Genomic DNA, 27,500 nt, shown 5'->3' with positions numbered 1-27,500 from the left:
TCAAACCTGTTAGTAGTCGTGAGTAATCCACATTCTAACCTGTGATTAATCGTGAAGAATACTATGAATAATCCCCCATTAGCTGTATTGTTAGCCGCCTCCTGCTAGCAGATTTTTTACTATTTAGTATACGCGTAGAAGGTTTTAGACGTTTGTTCTTGTCTCACATAAATAATGTGGAGGATTTACCTTTTAAAAGTAACAGTGGGTGTTTTGACGAGTCTTTTCAGCAATTTGAGAAATGTTAGGTCATGTGGGGTCAAACATTTGCTTTAATAACAGCGTTAGTGTGAAATATTAGTCGGGCGGTCCAGTAGTACTGTGGACAAATGTGTGTTTGCACCTACAAACAACAAGACAGTAGAAAACATAATAAATAATGAAATAATAAATGTGTGTTTGCACCTACAAACAACAAGACAGTAGAAAACATAATAAATAATGTAATAATAAATGTGTGTTTGCACCTACTAACAACATGGCAGTAGAAAACATAATAAATAATGTAATAATAAATGTGTGTTTGCACCTACTAACAACATGGCAGTAGAAAACATAATAAATAATATAATAATAAATGTGTGTTTGCACCTACAAACAACAAGACAGTAGAAAACATAATAAATACTGAAATAATAAATGTGTGTTTGCACCTACAAACAACAAGACAGTAGAAAACATAATAAATAATGTAATAATAAATGTGTGTTTGCACCTACTAACAACATGGCAGTAGAAAACATAATAAATAATGTAATAATAAATGTGTGTTTGCACTTACAAACTGGGATTATTGTGAGTAGTTTGCACCTACTAACAACAAGGCAGTAGAAAACATAATAAATAATGTAATAACACATGTGTGTTTGCACCTACTAACAACAAGGCAGTAGAAAAAATAATAAATAATGTAATAATAAATGTGTGTTTGCACCTACAAACAACAAGACAGTAGAAAACATAATAAATAATGTAATAATAAATGTGTGTTTGCACCTACTAACAACAAGACAGTAGAAAACATAATAAATAATGTAATAATAAATGTGTGTTTGCACCTACTAACAACAAGACAGTAGAAAACATAATAAATAATGTAATAATAAATGTGTTTGCACCTACAAACAACAAGGCAATAGAAAACATAATAAATAATGTAATAATAAATGTGTGTTTGCACCTACAAACAACAAGACAGTAGAAAACATAATAAATAATGTAATAATAAATGTGTGTTTGCACCTACAAACAACAAGACAGTAGAAAACATAATAAATAATGTAATAATAAATGTGTGTTTGCACCTACAAACAACAAGACAGTAGAAAACATAATAAATAATGTAATAATAAATGTGTGTTTGCACCTAAAAACAACAAGACAGTAGAAAACATAATAAATAATGTAATAATAAATGTGTGTTTGCACCTAAAAACAACAAGACAGTAGAAAACATAATAAATAATGTAATAATAAATGTGTGTTTGCACCTACAAGCAACAAGACAGTAGAAAACATAATAAACAATGCAATAATAAATGTGTGTTTGCACCTACAAACAACAAGACAGTAGAAAACATAATAAACAATGTAATAATAAATGTGTGTTTGCACCTACAAACAACAAGACAGTAGAAAACATAATAAATAATGTAATAATAAATGTGTGTTTGCACCTAAAAACAACAAGACAGTAGAAAACATAATAAATAATGTAATAATAAATGTGTGTTTGCACCTACAAACAACAAGACAGTAGAAAACATAATAAATAATGTAATAATAAATGTGTGTTTGCACCTACAAACAACAAGACAGTAGAAAACATAATAAACAAGGTAATAATAAATGTGTGTTTGCACCTACAAACAACAAGACAGTAGAAAACATAATAAATAATGTAATAATAAATGTGTGTTTGCACCTACAAACAACATGGCAATAGAAAACATAATAAATAATGTAATAATAAATGTGTGTTTGCACCTACAAACAACAAGACAGTAGAAAACATAATAAATAATGTAATAATAAATGTGTGTTTGCACCTACAAACAACATGGCAATAGAAAACATAATAAATAATGTAATAATAAATGTGTGTTTGCACCTACAAACAACAAGACAGTAGAAAACATAATAAATAATGTAATAATAAATGTGTGTTTGCACCTACAAACAACATGGCAATAGAAAACATAATAAATAATGTAATAATAAATGTGTGTTTGCACCTACAAACAACATGGCAGTAGAAAACATAATAAATAATGTAATAATAAATGTGTGTTTGCACCTACAAACAACATGGCAATAGAAAACATAATAAATAATGTAATAATAAATTTGTGTTTGCACCTACAAACAACATGGCAATAGAAAACATAATAAATAATGTAATAATAAAAGTGTGTTTGCACCTACAAACAACATGGCAGTAGAAAACATAATAAATAATGTAATAATAAATGTGTGTTTGCACCTACAAACAACATGGCAATAGAAAACATAATAAATAATGTAATAATAAATGTGTGTTTGCACCTACAAACAACATGGCAATAGAAAACATAATAAATAATGTAATAATAAATGTGTGTTTGCACCTACAAACAACATGGCAGTAGAAAACATAACAAATAATGTAATAATAAATGTGTGTTTGCACCTACAAACAACATGGCAATAGAAAACATAATAAATAATGTAATAATAAATGTGTGTTTGCACCTACAAACAACAAGACAGTAGAAAACATAATCAATAATGTAATAATAAATGTGTGTTTGCACCTACAAACAACATGGCAGTAGAAAACATAATAAATAATGTAATAATAAATGTGTTTGCACCTACAAACAACATGGCAATAGAAAACATAATAAATAATGTAATAATAAATGTGTGTTTGCACCTACAAACAACATGGCAATAGAAAACATAATAAATAATGTAATAATAAATGTGTGTTTGCACCTAAAAACAACAAGACAGTAGAAAACATAATAAATAATATAATAATAAATGTGTGTTTGCACCTACAAACAACATGGCAGTAGAAAACATAATAAATAATGTAATAATAAATGTGTGTTTGCACCTACAAACAACATGGCAATAGAAAACATAATAAATAATGTAATAATAAATGTGTGTTTGCACCTACAAACAACAAGACAGTAGAAAACATAATAAATAATGTAATAATAAATGTGTGTTTGCACCTACAAACAACATGGCAGTAGAAAACATAATAAATAATATAATAATAAATGTGTGTTTGCACCTACAAACAACATGGCAATAGAAAACATAATAAATAATGTAATAATAAATGTGTGTTTGCACCTACAAACAACAAGACAGTAGAAAACAAAATAAATAATTTAATAATAAATGTGTGTTTGCACCTAAAAACAACAAGACAGTAGAAAACATAATAAATAATGTAATAATAAATGTGTGTTTGCACCTACAAACAACATGGCAGTAGAAAACATAATAAATAATGTAATAATAAATGTGTGTTTGCACCTAAAAACAACAAGACAGTAGAAAACATAATAAATAATGTAATAATAAATGTGTGTTTGCACCTACAAACAACAAGACAGTAGAAAACAAAATAAATAATGTAATAATAAATGTGTGTTTGCACCTAAAAACAACAAGACAGTAGAAAACATAATAAATAATGTAATAATAAATGTGTGTTTGCACCTACAAACAACATGGCAGTAGAAAACATAATAAATAATGTAATAATAAATGTGTGTTTGCACCTAAAAACAACAAGACAGTAGAAAACATAATAAATAATGTAATAATAAATGTGTGTTTGCACCTAAAAACAACAAGACAGTAGAAAACATAATAAATAATGTAATAATAAATGTGTGTTTGCACCTACAAGCAACAAGACAGTAGAAAACATAATAAACAATGCAATAATAAATGTGTGTTTGCACCTACAAACAACAAGACAGTAGAAAACATAATAAACAATGTAATAATAAATGTGTGTTTGCACCTACAAACAACAAGACAGTAGAAAACATAATAAATAATGTAATAATAAATGTGTGTTTGCACCTAAAAACAACAAGACAGTAGAAAACATAATAAATAATGTAATAATAAATGTGTGTTTGCACCTACAAACAACAAGACAGTAGAAAACATAATAAATAATGTAATAATAAATGTGTGTTTGCACCTACAAACAACAAGACAGTAGAAAACATAATAAACAAGGTAATAATAAATGTGTGTTTGCACCTACAAACAACAAGACAGTAGAAAACATAATAAATAATGTAATAATAAATGTGTGTTTGCACCTACAAACAACATGGCAATAGAAAACATAATAAATAATGTAATAATAAATGTGTGTTTGCACCTACAAACAACAAGACAGTAGAAAACATAATAAATAATGTAATAATAAATGTGTGTTTGCACCTACAAACAACATGGCAATAGAAAACATAATAAATAATGTAATAATAAATGTGTGTTTGCACCTACAAACAACATGGCAGTAGAAAACATAATAAATAATGTAATAATAAATGTGTGTTTGCACCTACAAACAACATGGCAATAGAAAACATAATAAATAATGTAATAATAAATTTGTGTTTGCACCTACAAACAACATGGCAATAGAAAACATAATAAATAATGTAATAATAAAAGTGTGTTTGCACCTACAAACAACATGGCAGTAGAAAACATAATAAATAATGTAATAATAAATGTGTGTTTGCACCTACAAACAACATGGCAATAGAAAACATAATAAATAATGTAATAATAAATGTGTGTTTGCACCTACAAACAACATGGCAATAGAAAACATAATAAATAATGTAATAATAAATGTGTGTTTGCACCTACAAACAACATGGCAGTAGAAAACATAACAAATAGTGTAATAATAAATGTGTGTTTGCACCTACAAACAACATGGCAATAGAAAACATAATAAATAATGTAATAATAAATGTGTGTTTGCACCTACAAACAACAAGACAGTAGAAAACATAATCAATAATGTAATAATAAATGTGTGTTTGCACCTACAAACAACATGGCAGTAGAAAACATAATAAATAATGTAATAATAAATGTGTTTGCACCTACAAACAACATGGCAATAGAAAACATAATAAATAATGTAATAATAAATGTGTGTTTGCACCTACAAACAACATGGCAATAGAAAACATAATAAATAATGTAATAATAAATGTGTGTTTGCACCTAAAAACAACAAGACAGTAGAAAACATAATAAATAATATAATAATAAATGTGTGTTTGCACCTACAAACAACATGGCAGTAGAAAACATAATAAATAATGTAATAATAAATGTGTGTTTGCACCTACAAACAACATGGCAATAGAAAACATAATAAATAATGTAATAATAAATGTGTGTTTGCACCTACAAACAACAAGACAGTAGAAAACATAATAAATAATGTAATAATAAATGTGTGTTTGCACCTACAAACAACATGGCAGTAGAAAAAATAATAAATAATGTAATAATAAATGTGTGTTTGCACCTACAAACAACATGGCAATAGAAAACATAATAAATAATGTAATAATAAATGTGTGTTTGCACCTACAAACAACAAGACAGTAGAAAACAAAATAAATAATGTAATAATAAATGTGTGTTTGCACCTAAAAACAACAAGACAGTAGAAAACATAATAAATAATATAATAATAAATGTGTGTTTGCACCTACAAACAACATGGCAGTAGAAAACATAATAAATAATGTAATAATAAATGTGTGTTTGCACCTACAAACAACATGGCAATAGAAAACATAATAAATAATGTAATAATAAATGTGTGTTTGCACCTACTAACAACATGGCAGTAGAAAACATAATAAATAATGTAATAATAAATGTGTGTTTGCACCTACAAACAACAAGACAGTAGAAAACATAATAAATAATGTAATAATAAATGTGTGTTTGCACCTACAAACAACATGGCAATAGAAAACATAATAAATAATGTAATAATAAATGTGTGTTTGCACCTACAAACAACATGGCAGTAGAAAACATAATAAATAATGTAATAAGAAATGTGTGTTTGCACCTACAAACAACATGGCTGTAGAAAAATAAGATGCTAGTTTAGAAGTCAGTAGGAGAAGCAACACTCCTGGCACATAGATGATCTTTGACTTGAAGATCCTCTGCTAAAAAGACCACCTTTGTGTTCTGAAGTATCTGTCATGTTGTTCTGCTTTAGAATCCTTGTGACGGCTATGTTGTTCTGCTTTAGAATCCTTGTGACGACAAGCGACATAAAGACATCTGGTCTAAGGAGAAGACCTGCGACAGGCTGCCCAAGTTCTTGGTGGTTGGACCACAGAAAACAGGTAAGTCCCTTGTCAACAAACTATTTTTTTTTTGTTTATGTATATATATATATATATATATATATATACATACATATATATATATATATATATATATATATATATATATATATATATATATATATATATATATATATATATATATATATATATATATATATATATATATGTATGTATATATATATATATATATATATGTATATATATACATATATATATATATATATATATATATATATATATATATATATATATATATATATATATATATATATATATATATATATATATATATATATATATATATATATATATATACATATATATATATATATATATATATATATATATATATATATATATATATGTATATATATATATATATATATATATATATATACATATATATATATATAAATCAGTAAAAAGATACGAAGAAGTCTGAAGCTAAAGTCATAAAGAAATCTCTTAAGCGCAAAATGATGACCAACTTTAATTATGTTCACAGTTTAGCTCAATAAATGTGTTATTACTTTAGTTTATTTCAGCACAACACAATTGCTTGCACATTTATTTGCAATCCGTTATTTAGAAGTCTCTCTTTACGCAGTATATTAACTTAGTGCTTACTTTTCTAATCAGCCTGACCTAATCCTCAACTTGATGTGTTAATGAAGTAATAATCCTTGTGATTAACACATTATGTCCTATCATTTGTAAACTGTAAGTACAAACCCCGTTTCCATATGAGTTGGTAAATGGTGTTAGATGTAAATATAAACATAATACAATGATTTGCAAATCCTTTTCAAGCCATATTCAGTTGAATATGCTACAAAGACAACATATTTCATGTTCAAACTCATAAACTTTATTTTTTTGCAAATAATCATTAAGTTATAATTTCATGGCTGCAACACGTGCCAAAGTAGTTGTGAAAGGGCATGTTCACCACTGTGTTACATGGCCTTTCCTTTTAACAACACTCAGTTTTGGTTTGGGAAGTGAGGAGACACATTTTTTAAGTGGAATTCTTTCCCATTCTTGCTTGATGTACAGCTTAAGTTGTTCAACAGTCCGGGGGTCTCCCTTCTCATATTGCAGGTGCCACACATTTTCAATGTCTGGACTACAGGCAGGCCAGTCTAGTACCCGCACTCTTTTACTAGGAAGCCACGTTGATGTAACACCTGGCTTGGCATTGTCTTGCTGAAATAAGCAGGGGCGTCCATGGTAACGTTGCTTGGATGGCAACATATGTTGCTCCAAAAGCTGTATGTACCTTTCAGCATTAATGGTGCCTTCACAGATGTGTAAGTTACCCATGTCTTGGGCACTAATACACCCCCATACATCAATCAATCAATCAATGTTTATTTATATAGCCCTAAATCACAAGTGTCTCAAAGGGCTGTACAAGCCACAACGACATCCTCGGTACAGAGCCCACATACGGGCAAGGAAAAACTCACCCCAGTGGGACGTCGGTGAATGACTATGAGAAACCTTGGAGAGGACCGCATATGTGGGTAACCCCCCCCCCCCCCCCTCTAGGGGAGACCGAAAGCAACGGATGTCGAGTGGGTCTGACATAACATTGTGAAAGTCCAGTCCACAGTGGATCCAACACATCAGCGGGAGTCCAGTCCACAGCGGGGCCAACAGGAAACCATCCCGAGCGGAGACGGGTCAGCAGCGCAGAGATGTCCCCAACCGATTCACAGGCTAGTGGTCCACCCGGGGTCCCGGCTCTGGACAGCCAGCACTTCATCCATGGCCACCGGACCTATGCAACTCCCCCTCGCAAGGGACAGGGGAGAAGAGGAGAGAAGAAAAGAAACGGCAGATCAACTGGTCTAAAAAAGGGGGGGTCTATTTAAAGGCTAGATTATACAAATGAGTTTTAAGATGGGACTTAAATGCTTCTACTGAGGTAGCATCTCTAACTGTTACCGGGAGGGCATTCCAGAGTACTGGAGCCCGAATAGAAAACGCTCTATAGCCCGCAGACTTTTTTTTGGCTCTGGGAATCACTAATAAGCCGGAGTTCTTTGAACGCAGATTTCTTGTCGGGACATATGGTACAATACAATCGGCGAGATAGGCTGGAGCTAAACCGTGTAATATTTTATACGTAAGTAGTAAAACCTTAAAGTCGCATCTTAGGTGCACAGGAAGCCAGTGCAAGTGAGCCAGTATAGGCGTAATATGATCAAACTTTCTTGTTTTTGTCAAAAGTCTAGCAGCCGCATTTTGTACCAACTGTAATCTTTTAATGCTAGACATAGGGAGGCCCGAAAATAATACGTTACAGTAATCGAGACGAGACGTAACGAACGCATGAATAATGATCTCAGCGTCGCTAGTGGACAAGATGGAACGAATTTTAGCGATATTACGGAGATGAAAGAAGGCCGTTTTAGTAACACTCTTAATGTGTGACTCAAACGAGAGAGTTGGGTGGAAGATAATACCCAGATTCTTTACCGAGTCGCCTTGTTTAATTGTTTGGTTGTCAAATGTTAAGGTGGTATTATTAAATAGATGTCGGTGTCTAGCAGGACCGATAATCAGCATTTCCGTTTTCTTAGCGTTGAGTTGCAAAAAGTTAGCGGACATCCATTGTTTAATTTCATTAAGACACGCCTCCAGCTGACTACAGTCCGGCGTGTTGGTCAGCTTTAGGGGCATGTAGAGTTGAGTGTCATCAGCATAACAGTGAAAGCTAACACCGTACTTGCGTATGATGTCACCCAGCGGCAGCATGTAAATACTAAAGAGTGCAGGGCCAAGAACCGAACCCTGGGGAACTCCGCACGTTACCTTGACATAGTCCGAGGTCACATTGTTATGGGAGACGCACTGCATCCTGTCAGTAAGATAAGAGTTAAACCAAGACAAGGCTAAGTCTGACATACCAATACGTGTTTTGATACGCTCTAATAAAATATTATGATCGACGGTATCGAAAGCGGCGCTAAGATCAAGAAGCAGCAACATAGATGACGCATCAGAATCCATCGTTAGCAATAGATCATTAGTCATTTTTGCGAGGGCTGTCTCCGTAGAGTGATTTGCCCTGAAACCGGATTGAAAAGGTTCACAGAGATTGTTAGTCACTAAGTGTTCATTTAGCTGCTGTGCAACAGTTTTTTCGAGAATTTTGGAAATAAACGGAAGGTGGGAGACCGGTCGGTAGTTTACCATGAGGTCAGGATCGAGGTTAGGTCTTTTGAGCAGAGGATGAATAACCGCTTTTTTGAATGCTAGGGGAACAGTGCCGGAGGAAAGTGATAAGTTTATAATATTTAACACTGATGGACCTAATAATACAAACAGTTCCTTGATAAGTTTCCCAGGAAGTGGGTCAAGTAAACAGGTTGTTTGTTTTATCCCACTTACACGCTGTAATAATTCCTCTAATGTTATTTCATCAAAGAGAGAGACTATTTTGGAGGGCAGTGTCCGTCGTATATACCGTCGTATTTGTGTTAATAGAGCCCAGTTGTAGCTGGGATGCGTTGTCTTTAATCTCCTTTCTAATGACTTCAATTTTCTTATTAAAGAAATTCATAAAATCATCTGCCGAGTGGGTGGAGCTACTGGGAGGAGTCCCTTGTTGGGTTAGCGATGCTACTGTACTAAACAGAAATTTAGGATCGTTTTTGTTGAGGCGGATGAGATTTGAGTAGTATTTAGCTTTAGCTAAGGTAAGCATGCGTTTATAAGTTATTAAACTATCACTCCATGCTTGATGGAAAACCTCAAGTTTAGTCGCGCGCCATTTGCGTTCCAGTTTTCTACATGATAATTTATGAGCTCTAATTTCTTCTGTAAACCATGGAGTGCGCCTTTTAGGGGCCCTTTTTTGCTTTAGCGGTGCTATACTATCAATAATTTCGCGCAAGGCATCGTCAAAGTTGTTAGTGAGTTTATCAATAGAGCCGACATAATTTGGGAATGGTGCTATTACCGAAGGCAGTAGGTCAGCAAGAGTCATCGTTGTGGCAGCATTAATGTTGCGGCCGCTATAGCAGTTATTATTATTATTAGCTTGTTGACAAAGAGTCAAAACTTCAAATTTTATAAGGTAATGATCGGACATTACTTTAGTATATGGAAGTATCATAACTTTGGAGGTGGTGACACCCCTGACAAGCACTAGATCTATTGTATTACCGTTGCGATGCGTGGGTTCATGTATTATTTGTGTAAGACCACAGCTATCAATTATGGTTTGGAGCGCCACGCACTGAGGGTCCGATGGGGTATTCATATGGATATTAAAGTCCCCCATTATGATTATATTGTCGGCGTGCGTCACTAGATCAGCAACGAACTCTGAGAATTCACTGATAAAGTCCGAATAGGGCCCAGGGGGGCGGTAGATAACAGCCAGGTCGAGAGGTAGCGGTGTGACAGACCTCATAGTAAGCACCTCAAACGATTTATATTTATTATTTAGGTTAGGGGTAAGGTTGAAATTTTCATTGTATATTAGTGCGACACCCCCTCCCCTTTTAAGAGGGCGGGCAACATGCGCATTCGTATAGTTAGGAGGAGATGCCTCATTGAGCGCAAAAAATTCGTCCGGTTTGAGCCAGGTTTCGCTAAGACCAATGACGTTAAGATTGTTGTCTCTAATGACCTCATTAACCAATAACGCCTTGGGAGACAATGATCTTATGTTTAAAAAGCCCATATTATAGGTATTGGGCTGTTTTGACGAGTTTTTGTTAAGATTATCCGTAGTGGCAATATTAGCAATGTTGCGTTTATTATGCGTAGTGCACTTTAAATAGTTTCGACCATATCTAGGAATTGATATGACGGGAATTTTCCGATTGTTTGCTTGGTGCTGCAATAGACTGGACATATCATAATTTGCCACCTCAGTAGAATGCATGTCCACCTCTGACACAGACACAACAGAAAAAACATTATGTGAATTGTGTATTATTCTAAGAGAATTGCTATGCGTACATGGATTATCCAGCCTGGCGCTGGCTAGTTCTAGCTTAACTGACTCCTCACCCGGACTAACAGACATTGTAATTGCCTGTGACCGGGCTTGCTCTAGTGTAGTCAGTCAAGTGAGACTTAAATAGTAGTCTATGTTTCTAGACAGGATGATGGCGCCTTCCTGGTTAGGGTGAAGGCCGTCTCTCATCAGCAAGCCTGGTTTGCCCCAGAAAGAGGGCCAGTTATCAATAAACGTTAGTCCCTGCGTCCTACAGTAGCTAGCCAACCACTTGTTAAGCGAGACTAATCTGCTATATCTCTCATCATTGCCTCTCGCAGGCAGGGGGCCAGAGACAATTACTCGATGCCTGGACATCTTTCTGGCGAGATCACAAGTCCTGGCTATGTTTCTCTTTGTAATCTCTGACTGTCTCATTCTAGTGTCATTGGAGCCAACGTGTACAACTATATTCGCATAATTAGTGGTGCGATTAGCCTGTCGTACGTGTTTACTAGGCCTGTTGCGAGTTAGCTCCCTAAGATTAGCTTCAATGTCAGGTGCTCTGGCCCCGGGGATACACTTTATTGTGGCTGGTTTGCTAAGCTTTATGTTTCGGGTGATGGAGTCCCCTATAACTAAGGTGTGGTGCCCGGTAGACTGGGGTGTAGGACTAGCTAAAGAGCTAAATCTATTATGCGTCTCAACCGGTACACCGTAGCTTGTAGGCCGCTTAGGACTGCTACAAGCTGGGCTAGTTAGCTCGCTACAGCTAACGCTAGCAGATGTGACCGCAACATCTAAAGTTACGACATTACTCTGCTCTAACTGGCGGACACGGCCCTCTAGCAGAGCCAACCTCTCCGTGAGTATGGTGCAAGACGCGCAGGAAGCCATTACTCACAGTGTTTTCTGTCACCGAGTGAAGTTCCTGCTGTCCTCAGGGAAGTGGTCGCGGTCTGTAGGAGTAGCTTCTTACTGACCGGCGCTGCCTTTCTCCGCGCTAGCTTAGCAGCTAGCTAGCTGAGGAAAGGGTGGTGGGACAGAGATCGGGTGATTTGCAAGTTAAATAGTACCACTAAAAATGTTTGAGAAGTGATAAAGAAAGCTGTAGAACAATTAAAAGCACACAGATAGAGCGCTACTTAGCTTTTTCGCAACAGCGAACAGACGGCGAGCAGTCACGCACGGTGAACCGGACCATCACACATGCTGCCTTTTACACTTTGCGCCTAGAACAATCCGGATGGTTCTTTTCCTCTTTGGTCCGGAGGACACGACGTCCACAGTTTCCAAAAACAATTTGAAATGTGGACTCGTCAGACCACAGAACACTTTTCCACTTTGTATCAGTCCATCTTAGATGAGCTCAGGCCCAGCAAAGCCGACGGCGTTTCTGGGTGTTGTTGATAAACGGTTTTGGCCTTGCATAGGAGAGTTTTAACTTGCACTTACAGATGTAGCGACCAACTGTAGTTACTGACAGTGGGTTTCTGAAGTGTTCCTGGGCCCATGTGGTGATATCCTTTACACACACTTGTTGATGCAGTACAGGCTGAGGGATGGAAGGTCACGGGCTTAGCTGCTTACCGTGCGTGACTGCTCGCCGTCTGTTCGCTGTTGCGAAAAAGCTAAGTAGCGCTCTATCTGTGTGCTTTTAATTGTTCTACAGCTTTCTTTATCACTTCTCAAACATTTTTAGTGGTACTATTTAACTTGCAAATCACCCGATCTCTGTCCCACCACCCTTTCCTCAGCTAGCCAGCTGCTAAGCTAGCGCGGAGAAAGGCAGCGCCGGTCAGTAAGAAGCTACTCCTACAGACCGCGACCACTTCCCTGAGGACAGCAGGAACTTCACTCGGTGACAGAAAACACTGTGAGTAATGGCTTCCTGTGCGTCTTGCACCATACTCACGGAGAGGTTGGCTCTGCTAGAGGGCCGTGTCCGCCAGTTAGAGCAGAGTAATGTCGTAACTTTAGATGTTGCGGACACATCTGCTAGCGTTAGCTGTAGCGAGCTAACTAGCCCAGCTTGTAGCAGTCCTAAGCGGCCTACAAGCTACGGTGTACCGGTTGAGACGCATAATAGATTTAGCTCTTTAGCTAGTCCTACACCCCAGTCTACCGGGCACCACACCTTAGTTATAGGGGACTCCATCACCCGAAACATAAAGCTTAGCAAACCAGCCACAATAAAGTGTATCCCCGGGGCCAGAGCACCTGACATTGAAGCTAATCTTAGGGAGCTAACTCGCAACAGGCCTAGTAAACACGTACGACAGGCTAATCGCACCACTAATTATGCGAATATAGTTGTACACGTTGGCTCCAATGACACTAGAATGAGACAGTCAGAGATTACAAAGAGAAACATAGCCAGGACTTGTGATCTCGCCAGAAAGATGTCCAGGCATCGAGTAATTGTCTCTGGCCCCCTGCCTGCGAGAGGCAATGATGAGAGATATAGCAGATTAGTCTCGCTTAACAAGTGGTTGGCTAGCTACTGTAGGACGCAGGGACTAACGTTTATTGATAACTGGCCCTCTTTCTGGGGCAAACCAGGCTTGCTGATGAGAGACGGCCTTCACCCTAACCAGGAAGGCGCCATCATCCTGTCTAGAAACATAGACTACTATTTAAGTCTCACTTGACTGACTACACTAGAGCAAGCCCGGTCACAGGCAATTACAATGTCTGTTAGTCCGGGTGAGGAGTCAGTTAAGCTAGAACTAGCCAGCGCCAGGCTGGATAATCCATGTACGCATAGCAATTCTCTTAGAATAATACACAATTCACATAATGTTTTTTCTGTTGTGTCTGTGTCAGAGGTGGACATGCATTCTACTGAGGTGGCAAATTATGATATGTCCAGTCTATTGCAGCACCAAGCAAACAATCGGAAAATTCCCGTCATATCAATTCCTAGATATGGTCGAAACTATTTAAAGTGCACTACGCATAATAAACGCAACATTGTTAATATTGCCACTACGGATAATCTTAACAAAAACTCGTCAAAACAGCCCAATACCTATAATATGGGCTTTTTAAACATAAGATCATTGTCTCCCAAGGCGTTATTGGTTAATGAGGTCATTAGAGACAACAATCTTAACGTCATTGGTCTTAGCGAAACCTGGCTCAAACCGGACGAATTTTTTGCGCTCAATGAGGCATCTCCTCCTAACTATACGAATGCGCATGTTGCCCGCCCTCTTAAAAGGGGAGGGGGTGTCGCACTAATATACAATGAAAATTTCAACCTTACCCCTAACCTAAATAATAAATATAAATCGTTTGAGGTGCTTACTATGAGGTCCGTCACACCGCTACCTCTCGACCTGGCTGTTATCTACCGCCCCCCTGGGCCCTATTCGGACTTTATCAGTGAATTCTCAGAGTTCGTTGCTGATCTAGTGACGCACGCCGACAATATAATCATAATGGGGGACTTTAATATCCATATGAATACCCCATCGGACCCTCAGTGCGTGGCGCTCCAAACCATAATTGATAGCTGTGGTCTTACACAAATAATACATGAACCCACGCATCGCAACGGTAATACAATAGATCTAGTGCTTGTCAGGGGTGTCACCACCTCCAAAGTTATGATACTTCCATATACTAAAGTAATGTCCGATCATTACCTTATAAAATTTGAAGTTTTGACTCTGTGTCAACAAGCTAATAATAATAATAACTGCTATAGCGGCCGCAACATTAATGCTGCCACAACGATGACTCTTGCTGACCTACTGCCTTCGGTAATAGCACCATTCCCAAATTATGTCGGCTCTATTGATAAACTCACTAACAACTTTGACGATGCCTTGCGCGAAATTATTGATAGTATAGCACCGCTAAAGCAAAAAAGGGCCCCTAAAAGGCGCACCCCATGGTTTACAGAAGAAATTAGAGCTCATAAATTATCATGTAGAAAACTGGAACGCAAATGGCGCGCGACTAAACTTGAGGTTTTCCATCAAGCATGGAGTGATAGTTTAATAACTTATAAACGCATGCTTACCTTAGCTAAAGCTAAATACTACTCAAATCTCATCCGCCTCAACAAAAACGATCCTAAATTTCTGTTTAGTACAGTAGCATCGCTAACCCAACAAGGGACTCCTCCCAGTAGCTCCACCCACTCGGCAGATGATTTTATGAATTTCTTTAATAAGAAAATTGAACTCATTAGAAAGGAGATTAAAGACAACGCATCCCAGCTACAACTGGGTTCTATTAACACAAATACGACTGTATATACGACGGACACTGCCCTCCAAAATAGTCTCTCTATTTTTGATGAAATAACATTAGAGGAATTATTACAGCGTGTAAGTGGGATAAAACAAACAACATGTTTACTTGACCCACTTCCTGGGAAACTTATCAAGGAACTGTTTGTATTATTAGGTCCATCAGTGTTAAATATTATAAACTTATCACTTTCCTCCGGCACTGTTCCCCTAGCATTCAAAAAAGCGGTTATTCATCCTCTGCTCAAAAGACCTAACCTCGATCCTGACCTCATGGTAAACTACCGACCGGTCTCCCACCTTCCGTTTATTTCCAAAATTCTCGAAAAAACTGTTGCACAGCAGCTAAATGAACACTTAGTGACTAACAATCTCTGTGAACCTTTTCAATCCGGTTTCAGGGCAAATCACTCTACGGAGACAGCCCTCGCAAAAATGACTAATGATCTATTGCTAACGATGGATTCTGATGCGTCATCTATGTTGCTGCTTCTTGATCTTAGCGCCGCTTTCGATACCGTCGATCATAATATTTTATTAGAGCGTATCAAAACACGTATTGGTATGTCAGACTTAGCCTTGTCTTGGTTTAACTCTTATCTTACTGACAGGATGCAGTGCGTCTCCCATAACAATGTGACCTCGGACTATGTCAAGGTAACGTGCGGAGTTCCCCAGGGTTCGGTTCTTGGCCCTGCACTCTTTAGTATTTACATGCTGCCGCTGGGTGACATTATACGCAAATACGGTGTTAGCTTTCACTGTTATGCTGATGACACTCAACTCTACATGCCCCTAAAGCTGACCAACACGCCGGACTGTAGTCAGCTGGAGGCGTGTCTTAATGAAATTAAACAATGGATGTCCGCTAACTTTTTGCAACTCAACGCTAAGAAAACGGAAATGCTGATTATCGGTCCTGCTAGACACCAACATCTATTTAATAATACCACCTTAACATTTGACAACCAAACAATTAAACAAGGAGACTCGGTAAAGAATCTGGGTATTATCTTCGACCCAATTCTCTCGTTTGAGTCACACATTAAGAGTGTTACTAAAACGGCCTTCTTTCATCTCCGTAATATCGCTAAAATTCGTTCCATCTTGTCCACTAGCGACGCTGAGATCATTATTCATGCGTTCGTTACGTCTCGTCTCGATTACTGTAACGTATTATTTTCGGGCCTCCCTATGTCTAGCATTAAAAGATTACAGTTGGTACAAAATGCGGCTGCAAGGCTTTTGACAAAAACAAGAAAGTTTGATCATATTACGCCTATACTGGCTCACTTGCACTGGCTTCCTGTGCACTTAAGATGCGACTTTAAGGTTTTACTACTTACGTATAAAATATTACACGGTTTAGCTCCAGCCTATCTCGCCGATTGTATTGTACCATATGTCCCGGCAAGAAATCTGCGTTCAAAGAACTCCGGCTTATTAGTGATTCCCAGAGCCAAAAAAAAGTCTGCGGGCTATAGAGCGTTTTCTATTCGGGCTCCAGTACTCTGGAATGCCCTCCCGGTAACAGTTAGAGATGCTACCTCAGTAGAAGCATTTAAGTCCCATCTTAAAACTCATTTGTATAATCTAGCCTTTAAATAGACCCCCCCTTTTTTTAGACCAGTTGATCTGCCGTTTCTTTTCTTCTCTCCTCTTCTCCCCTGTCCCTTGCGAGGGGGAGTCGCATAGGTCCGGTGGCCATGGATGAAGTGCTGGCTGTCCAGAGCCGGGACCCCGGGTGGACCACTAGCCTGTGCATCGGTTGGGGACATCTCTGCGCTGCTGACCCGTCTCCGCTCGGGATGGTTTCCTGTTGGCCCCGCTGTGGACTGGACTCCCGCTGATGTGTTGGATCCACTGTGGACTGGACTTTCACAATGTTATGTCAGACCCACTCGACATCCGTTGCTTTCGGTCTCCCCTAGAGGGGGGGGGTTACCCACATATGCGGTCCTCTCCAAGGTTTCTCATAGTCATTCACCGACGTCCCACTGGGGTGAGTTTTTCCTTGCCCGTATGTGGGCTCTGTACCGAGGATGTCGTTGTGGCTTGTACAGCCCTTTGAGACACTTGTGATTTAGGGCTATATAAATAAACATTGATTGATTGATTGATTGATTTCTCCACATTCTCTCAACCCTTTGATGATATTACGGAGCGTAGATGGTGAAATCCCTAAATTCCTTGCAATAGCTGCTTGAGAAAGGTTGTTCTTAAACTGTTCAACAATTTGCTCAGGCATTTGTTGACAAAGTGGTGACCCTCGCCCCATCCTTGTTTGTGAATGACTGAGCATTTCATGGAATCTACTTTTATAGCCAATCATGGCACCCACCTGTTCCCAATTAGCCTGCACACCTGTGGGATGTTCCAAATAAGTGTTTGATGAGCATTCCTCAACTTTATCAGTAGTTATTGCCACCTTTCACAACTTCTTTGTCACGTGTTGCTGACATCAAATTACTAATTATTTTACATTACGCACAATCTAATAGGTCCATAGTAAAATTGGTAGCTATTTTAGCAATACACCTGCAGTAATATCATGTATGAGGCAGTGTAGTGTAGTGACATCATTAGTGCTAATTAATATAATGGTTACTATAGCAACAGCGGCCTTCCAGCAGCTTCCATTGAAAGACTGTGGTTGGATCCTGAAGTCAGAGAAGTGGGACAACAAATGCTGACATTTTGGAATCATGTGACCAAGTCATCATGTGACTTCATCAACCTTAACCACGCCCCTTTCTTGCAGGGACCACCGCACTTTATCTCTTCCTCCTCATGCACCCGTCCATCTCCAGCAACTACCCAAGTACCACAACTTACGAGGAGGTGCACTTCTTCAACACCAACAACTACCACAAAGGCATCGACTGGTGAGGACCAAACTACCGTGTCCCACATAGGTGGATGATATCATGACTTCTCACCGTGTCCCACACAGGTGGACCATATCATGACTTCTCACCGTGTCCCACACAGGTGGATGATATCATGACTTCTCACCGTGTCCCACACAGGTGGATGATATCATGACTTCTCACGTGTCCCACACAGGTGGATGATATCATGACTTCTCACCGTGTCCCGCACAGGTGGATGATATCATGACTTCTCACGTGTCCCACACAGGTGGATGATATCATGACTTCTCACCGTGTCCCACACAGGTGGATGATATCATGACTTCTCACCGTGTCCCACACAGGTGGACCATATCATGACTTCTCACTGTGTCCCACACAGGTGGATGATATCATGACTTCTCACCGTGTCCCACACAGGTGGATGATATCATGACTTCTCACCGTGTCCCGCACAGGTGGATGATATCATGACTTCTCACCGTGTCCCACACAGGTGGATGATATCATGACTTCTCACCGTGTCCCACACAGGTGGATGATATCATGACTTCTCACCGTGTCCCACACAGGTGGACCATATCATGACTTCTCACCGTGTCCCACACAGGTGGATGATATCATGACTTCTCACCGTGTCCCACACAGGTGGATGATATCATGACTTCTCACCGTGTCCCACACAGGTGGATGATATCATGACTTCTCACCGTGTCCCGCACAGGTGGATGATATCATGACTTCTCACCGTGTCCCACACAGGTGGATGATATCATGACTTCTCACCGTGTCCCACACAGGTGGATGATATCATGACTTCTCACCGTGTCCCACACAGGTGGACGATATCATGACTTCTCACCGTGTCTCACACAGGTGGATGATATCATGACTTCTCACCGTGTCCCACATAGGTGGATGATATCATGACTTCTCACCGTGTCCCACATAGGTGGATGATATCATGACTTCTCACCGTGTCCCACACAGGTGGATGATATCATGACTTCTCACCGTGTCCCACACAGGTGGATGATATCATGACTTCTCACCGTGTCCCACACAGGTGGATGATATCATGACTTCTCACCGTGTCCCACACAGGTGGATGATATCATGACTTCTCACCGTGTCCCGCACAGGTGGATGATATCATGACTTCTCACTGTGTCCCACACAGGTGGATGATATCATGACTTCTCACCGTGTCCCACACAGGTGGACCATATCATGACTTCTCACCGTGTCCCACACAGGTGGACCATATTATGACTTCTCACCGTGTCCCACACAGGTGGATGATATCATGACTTCTCACCGTGTCCCACATAGGTGGACCATATCATGACTTCTCACCATGTCCCACACAGGTGGACCATATCATGACTTCTCACCGTGTCCCACACAGGTGGATGATATCATGACTTCTCACCGTGTCCCACACAGGTGGATGATATCATGACTTCTCACCGTGTCCCACACAGGTGGACCATATCATGACTTCTCACCGTGTCCCACACAGGTGGATGATATCATGACTTCTCACCGTGTCCCACACAGGTGGATGATATCATGACTTCTCACCGTGTCCCACACAGGTGGACGATATCATGACTTCTCACCGTGTCCCACACAGGTGGATGATATCATGACTTCTCACCGTGTCCCACACAGGTGGATGATATCATGACTTCTCACCGTGTCCCACACAGGTGGATGATATCATGACTTCTCACCGTGTCCCACACAGGTGGATGATATCATGACTTCTCACCGTGTCCCACACAGGTGGATGATATCATGACTTCTCACCGTGTCCCACACAGGTGGACGATAAGAAAAGCTGCCGGACAAGCCAGACATGAATCAAAACAAGTTTGAGTTCCAGGGAATTGTTGAAAATAACGTGTTGACTTTTGTGATTAATCACAATCAACTATTGTGTTAATGTATGTGGTAGATTAATCACATTTCACTCCCTCACTGGACTTTACACCAGATTGTCAGCAAGTTGATGATGTTTAAAAAATGTTTTTTAATGACATTTTGAAAAGAATGTTTTATTGTTGTCCAACTAAGGGGTCTTTTAAGTTCATTTTAATTATGCAAGTGAGTGATTCATTGTGATTAATCCAATATCAAACCAGTAATTCATCATGATTAATCCAAATTCAAACCTGTGATTAATCATGACTAATCTGCATTTAAATTCACAGTCATTCACAGTCAAACCTGTGATTAATCGTGATTCATTCAGTCAAACCTGTGATTAATCGTGATTCATTCACAGTCAAACCTGTGATTAATCATGACTAATCTACATTCATATCATTCACAGTCAAACCTGTGATTAATCGTGATTCATTCAGTCAAACCTGTGATTAATTAAATCGAGAGCAATTCACCTTGTGAATAATCATGATTAATACACACTCAAACCTATGATTAATCATGACTAATCTATATTTAAATCTGCAATCACTGAGTAATCCAGATTCAAACCTGTGACCAATTGTGATTAATCCACAATGAAACCTGTGATTAATAGTAATTAATCCACATACAAACCTGTAATTAATAGTAATTAATCCACATACAAACCTGTAATTAATAGTAATTAATCCACATACAAACCTGTAATTAATAGTACTTAATCCACATACAAACCTGTAATTAATAGTAATTAATCCACATACAAACCTGTAATTAATAGTAATTAATCCACATACAAACCTGTAATTAATAGTACTTAATCCACATACAATCTGTGATTAATAGTAATTAATCCACATACAAACCTGTGATTAATAGTAATTACATACAAACCTGTAATTAATAGTAATTAATCCACATACAAACCTGTAATTAATAGTAATTAATCCACATAAAATATGTTATTAATAGTAATTAATCCACATACAAACCTGTGATTAATAGTAATTAATCCACATAAAATCTGTGATTAATAGTAATTAATCCACATACAAACCTGTGATTAATAGTAATTAATCCACATACAAACCTGTGATTAATAGTAATTAATCCACATACAAACGTGTGATTAATAGTAATTAATCCACATAAAATCTGTGATTAATAGTAATTAATCCACATACAAACCTGTAATTAATAGTAATTAATCCACATACAAACCTGTGATTAATAGTAATTAATCCACATACAAACATGTGATTAATAGTAATTAATCCACAAACAAACCTGTAATTAATAGTCATTAATCCACATAAAATCTGTGATTAATAGTAATTAATCCACATACAAACCTGTGATTAATAGTAATTAATCCACATACAAACCTGTGATTAATAGTAATTAATCCACATACAATCTGTGATTAATAGTAATTAATCCACATACAAACCTGTGATTAATAGTAATTAATCCACATACAATCTGTGATTAATAGTAATTAATCCACATACAAACCTGTGATTAATAGTAATTAATCCACATACAAACCTGTGATTAATAGTAATTAATCCACATACAAACCTGTGATTAATAGTAATTAATCCACATACAAACCTGTGATTAATAGTAATTAACCCACATACAATCTGTGATTAATAGTAATTAATCCACATACAAACCTGTGATTAATAGTAATTAATCCACATACAAACCTGTGATTAATAGTAATTAATCCACATACAATCTGTGATTAATAGTAATTAATCCACATACAAACCTGTGGTTAATAGTAATTAATCCACATACAAACCTGTGATTAATAGTAATTAATCCACATACAATCTGTGATTAATAGTAATTAATCCACATACAAACCTGTTATTAATAGTAATTAATCCACACACAAACCTGTAATTAATAGTAATTAATCCACATAAAATCTGTGATTAATAGTAATTAATCCACATACAAACCTGTGATTAATAGTAATTAATCCACATACAAACCTGTGATTAATAGTAATTAATCCACATACAATCTGTGATTAATAGTAATTAATCCACATACAAACCTGTGATTAATAGTAATTAATCCACATACAATCTGTGATTAATAGTAATTAATCCACATACAAACCTGTGATTAATAGTAATTAATCCACATACAAACCTGTGATTAATAGTAATTAATCCACATACAAACCTGTGATTAATAGTAATTAATCCACATACAAACCTGTGATTAATAGTAATTAACCCACATACAATCTGTGATTAATAGTAATTAATGCACATACAAACCTGTGATTAATAGTAATTAATCCACATACAAACGTGTGATTAATAGTAATTAATCCACATACAATCTGTGATTAATAGTAATTAATCCACATACAAACCTGTGGTTAATAGTAATTAATCCACATACAAACCTGTAATTAATAGTAATTAATCCACATACAAACCTGTGATTAATAGTAATTAATCCACATACAAACCTGTGATTAATAGTAATTAATCCACATACAAACCTGTGATTAATCCACATTAAAACCTGTGATTAATCATGATTTAGCCATATTCAAAGCTGTGATTAACTTCTGTATTGAATGAACAAGAGAGTGTCCTATGGTTTACAAAAGAAAAGAACCAAAGAGGTTTACGATAAACGCCACATCAAAAGAACCACTGGCATTAACAGCTGTGGCTGTAGGCAACCTCCTGGTGTAGTTGTATAATCACTTCCCAAATATGGTGCAGTAGTTGCTATGTATCAACTTCATGTGCACTTTAGAAGGTGTGTTGCGTTACTCAGCTGTTGTTAACAATCAGCAGCAATAATGTGCATGTTGTTAACAATCAGCAGCAATAATGTGCATGTTGTTAAAAATCAGCAGCAATAATGTGCATGTTGTTAACAATCAGCAGCAATGATGCTGACTGAGCAGTTTGCAGCTAAGCGCTAGCACAACATTGTTTGTGTTGTGCAGTCTACTAGTTGATGTATGCAACTAACACTCCAGAGCATACAGAGATGTGTCCAGTTATGAATATGAGGTTCCAAAGTAAAGACAAATGTGTGTTCCTGGCGCTTAGGTACATGGACTTCTTCCCTGTGCCCTCCAACGTCAGCACGGACTTCCTGTTTGAGAAAAGTGCCAACTACTTCCCCTCCGAGGAGTCCCCGCGGCGCTCTGCAGCACTGCTGCCCAAGTCCAAGATCATCACCTTGCTCATCAACCCCTCGGATCGAGCCTACAGCTGGTACCAGGTACTTAGCAACACACACATGGCCTACAGCTGGTACCAGGTACTTAGCAACACACATGGCCTACAGCTGGTACCAGGTACTTAGCAACACACACTTGGCCTACAGCTGGTACCAGGTACTTAGCAACACACACTTGGCCTACAGCTGGTACCAGGTACTTAGCAACACACACACGGCCTACAGCTGGTACCAGGTACTTAGCAACACACACTTGGCCTACAGCTGGTACCAGGTACTTAGCAACACACACACGGCCTACAGCTGGTACCAGGTACTTAGCAACACACACACGGCCTACAGCTGGTACCAGGTACTTAGCAACACACACTTGGCCTACAGCTGGTACCAGGTACTTAGCAACACACACACGGCCCACAGCTGGTACCAGGTACTTAGCAACACACACACGGCCTACAGCTGGTACCAGGTACTTAGCAACACACACTTGGCCTACAGCTGGTACCAGGTACTTAGCAACACACACATGGCCTACAGCTGGTACCAGGTACTTAGCAACACACACATGGCCTACAGCTGGTACCAGGTACTTAGCAACACACACACGGCCTACAGCTGGTACCAGGTACTTAGCAACACACACATGGCCTACAGCTGGTACCAGGTACTTAGCAACACACACTTGGCCTACAGCTGGTACCAGGTACTTAGCAACACACACATGGCCTACAGCTGGTACCAGGTACTTAGCAACACACACACGGCCTACAGCTGGTACCAGGTACTTAGCAACACACACATGGCCTACAGCTGGTACCAGGTACTTAGCAACACACACTTGGCCTACAGCTGGTACCAGGTACTTAGCAACACACACATGGCCTACAGCTGGTACCAGGTACTTAGCAACACACACATGGCCTACAGCTGGTACCAGGTACTTAGCAACACACACATGGCCTACAGCTGGTACCAGGTACTTAGCAACACACACACGGCCTACAGCTGGTACCAGGTACTTAGCAACACACACTTGGCCTACAGCTGGTACCAGGTACTTAGCAACACACACACGGCCTACAGCTGGTACCAGGTACTTAGCAACACACACTTGGCCTACAGCTGGTACCAGGTACTTAGCAACACACACTTGGCCTACAGCTGGTACCAGGTACTTAGCAACACACACACGGCCTACAGCTGGTACCAGGTACTTAGCAACACACACTTGGCCTACAGCTGGTACCAGGTACTTAGCAACACACACTTGGCCTACAGCTGGTACCAGGTACTTAGCAACACACACACGGCCTACAGCTGGTACCAGGTACTTAGCAACACACACATGGCCACTACATTAGGAACCACGCAACAGCCTCTTTTCAATGGACATCTAAGGCGCTGTGAATAAAGTCTAGAAGATTGTTCATTTAGAGGAAGGACAAACAGTAGCAATATGGCGCTGGGGAACTAAAGTTGCTTGGACCAATTTTCACATGCTTTTGTCCAACTTGCGGCACCACCTTAGCAGGGATCCAAACCAAAATCGAACTCCTTGGACTCGCCCATGGTCTCGTTCCTGGTGCCTCTATCTCGTTCCTGGTGCCTCTATGTTGTTCCTGGTGCCTCTATCTCGTTCCTGGTGCCTCTATCTCGTTCCTGGTGCCTCTATGTTGTTCCTGGTGCCTCTATCTCGTTCCTGGTGCCTCTATCTCGTTCCTGGTGCCTCTATGTTGTTCCTGGTGCCTCTATCTCGTTCCTGGTGCCTCTATCTCGTTCCTGGTGCCTCTATGTTGTTCCTGGTGCCTCTATCTTGTTCCTGGTGCCTCTATCTTGTTCCTGGTGCCTCTATCTGGTGCCTCTATGTTGTTCCTGGTGCCTCTATCTTGTTCCTGGTGCCTCTATCTCGTTCCTGGTGCCTCTATGTTGTTCCTGGTGCCTCTATCTTGTTCCTGGTGCCTCTATCTCGTTCCCGGTGCCTCTATCTCGTTCCTGGTGCCTCTATGTTGTTCCTGGTGCCTCTATCTCGTTCCTGGTGCCTCTATCTCGTTCCTTGTGCCTCTATCTTGTTCCTGGTGCCTCTATCTGGTGCCTCTATCTTGTTCCTGGTGCCTCTATCTTGTTCCTGGTGCCTCTATCTTGTTCCTGGTGCCTCTATCTCGTTCCTGGTGCCTCTATCTTGTTCCTGGTGCCTCTATCTTGTTCCTGGTGCCTCTATCTCGTTCCTGGTGCCTCTATCTGGGCAAGCTAAAAGAGATAGAAAGCTAAAAGAGATAGAAAGCTAAAAATGAGTTCATTGTGTTTATCTTCTTGGAGAAGAAGCAGACATTTCTACCAGTCAAAGACGGGAAAAGATTCTCTAACAGATGCAACCACACAACACGTCACACTGTCGTGACTCCACAACTTTCCTTGGTCCTATGGTGGGGTGTTGACATTTCTCACTGCAGTTGCTGCGAATGTACTTCCTGCTTTGTGCCTTGCACCGGAAGTATAACTGTCCGTAGCGTTTCAGCTCGAAAACATTCTTCATGTATCACTCCAAGCAACATTTGTAAGACTTACAACTAAAACAATTCAAAGTGTACAATGTGTGATGTCAGTAAGAGTGTTTTCATGCATATTTGTACATGTTGTCGTAATGTAATCAGGCTAGTGTCGTTAGCATTAGCGAATAGGCTAACCGCAAAAATGTTTTGTATTCAACAAACAGTTCTCATTTAACACGGACAAAGACACTAAAAATGTGTGTTGTTGTTTGTGCTGTGGGGCCATTTTTGTGCTTTGAACAGGAAGTATATCTCATTCCGTATTCTAGCCGTCCATCGCGTTTCTACTCGTATGGATTCTTCATTCATCACTCCGAGCAACGTTTGTAAGTTTTCCAATATAACTAAAACAATGCATACTTACTAAGTGTCACGACTGGGTTCTTGGGTCTTGTTTCTCCAGAAGGCAACGGAAAGTTGGCGCGAGTTTGCATACATGATTTATTTTGACACTAATAAACTACAAAAAAAGGAAGCAAACAAAAGGCGCTCACAGCGGAGGTAACAACTTGACTATGAAAACAAAACTTGCACAATGGCAAAAACGATGAACAATAAAAGAAAAACACAAACTGTGGCAATAATAAACAAAAACTTACTTGGTAAAGAACTGTGAACATGACATGAATCAGGGTGGTGAAAAAGTGCGAGGACGCCAGGACCAACAACAGAAACAGACAGATTTAAATAGTGACGTGATCAGTGAAAACAGGTGCGTGACTCGAAAGGTGAAACAGGTGCGTGACAAGACAGGTGAAAACTAATGGGTGACCATGGAAACCAAACCAAACAAGGAAGTGCACAAAAAGTCCAAAACCAAATCCGAACATGACTAAAACAAAACATAATCACAGACATGACACTAAGGGGTCCCATGTGTGATGTTAATACATATTTGGCTGCAAAGAAGAACGTTGTAGGTGGGATGGATCGGTGTCTTAGCGGCTAAGTACAATACTTACAGCAACACAACAAGGACTACTTACCCTGATAGAAGACGCCTAGCTGATGCTTGCCGCCAAACCCACAGATGAAGTCCTTCGTCGCGCCCTTGATCGCTGGAACGCAGGTGAGCACGGGTGTTGATGGGAAGATGAGGGCTGGCTGGCGTAGGTGGAGCGCTAATGTTTTATCATAGTTCTGTGAGCTCCGGTTGCTAAGTTGCTAAATTAGCCTTAGCGTCGATAGCAACAGCATTGTTAAGCCTTACCAGGCTGAGAATTTTTAACCGTGTAGTTACATGTCCATGGTTTAATAGTGTTGTTGATCTTCTG

The 27,500-nt window shown here is 38.9% G+C and overlaps 1 protein-coding gene across 1 annotated transcript in view; it reads left to right on the top strand.

The window, feature by feature from the left end:
* The window catches only part of ndst3 (N-deacetylase/N-sulfotransferase (heparan glucosaminyl) 3), a 310,454-nt gene that overhangs the window by 179,954 nt on the left and 103,000 nt on the right, over nucleotides 1–27,500 (top strand). The window contains exons 8-10 of the mRNA XM_062027384.1: nucleotides 6,326–6,422; nucleotides 18,406–18,529; nucleotides 23,545–23,795. Of these exons, the coding sequence (XP_061883368.1) occupies nucleotides 6,326–6,422; nucleotides 18,406–18,529; nucleotides 23,545–23,795 (472 nt within the window). The remainder of the gene's footprint in view (nucleotides 1–6,325; nucleotides 6,423–18,405; nucleotides 18,530–23,544; nucleotides 23,796–27,500) is intronic.

The sequence above is a fragment of the Entelurus aequoreus genome, linkage group LG18 (genome assembly GCF_033978785.1).
Source record: "Entelurus aequoreus isolate RoL-2023_Sb linkage group LG18, RoL_Eaeq_v1.1, whole genome shotgun sequence".
In the NCBI taxonomy this organism is placed as follows: Eukaryota; Metazoa; Chordata; class Actinopteri; order Syngnathiformes; family Syngnathidae; genus Entelurus; species Entelurus aequoreus.
Note: the sequence above shows the minus strand (reverse complement) of the source record. Positions and strands in the feature narration are given on the sequence as shown.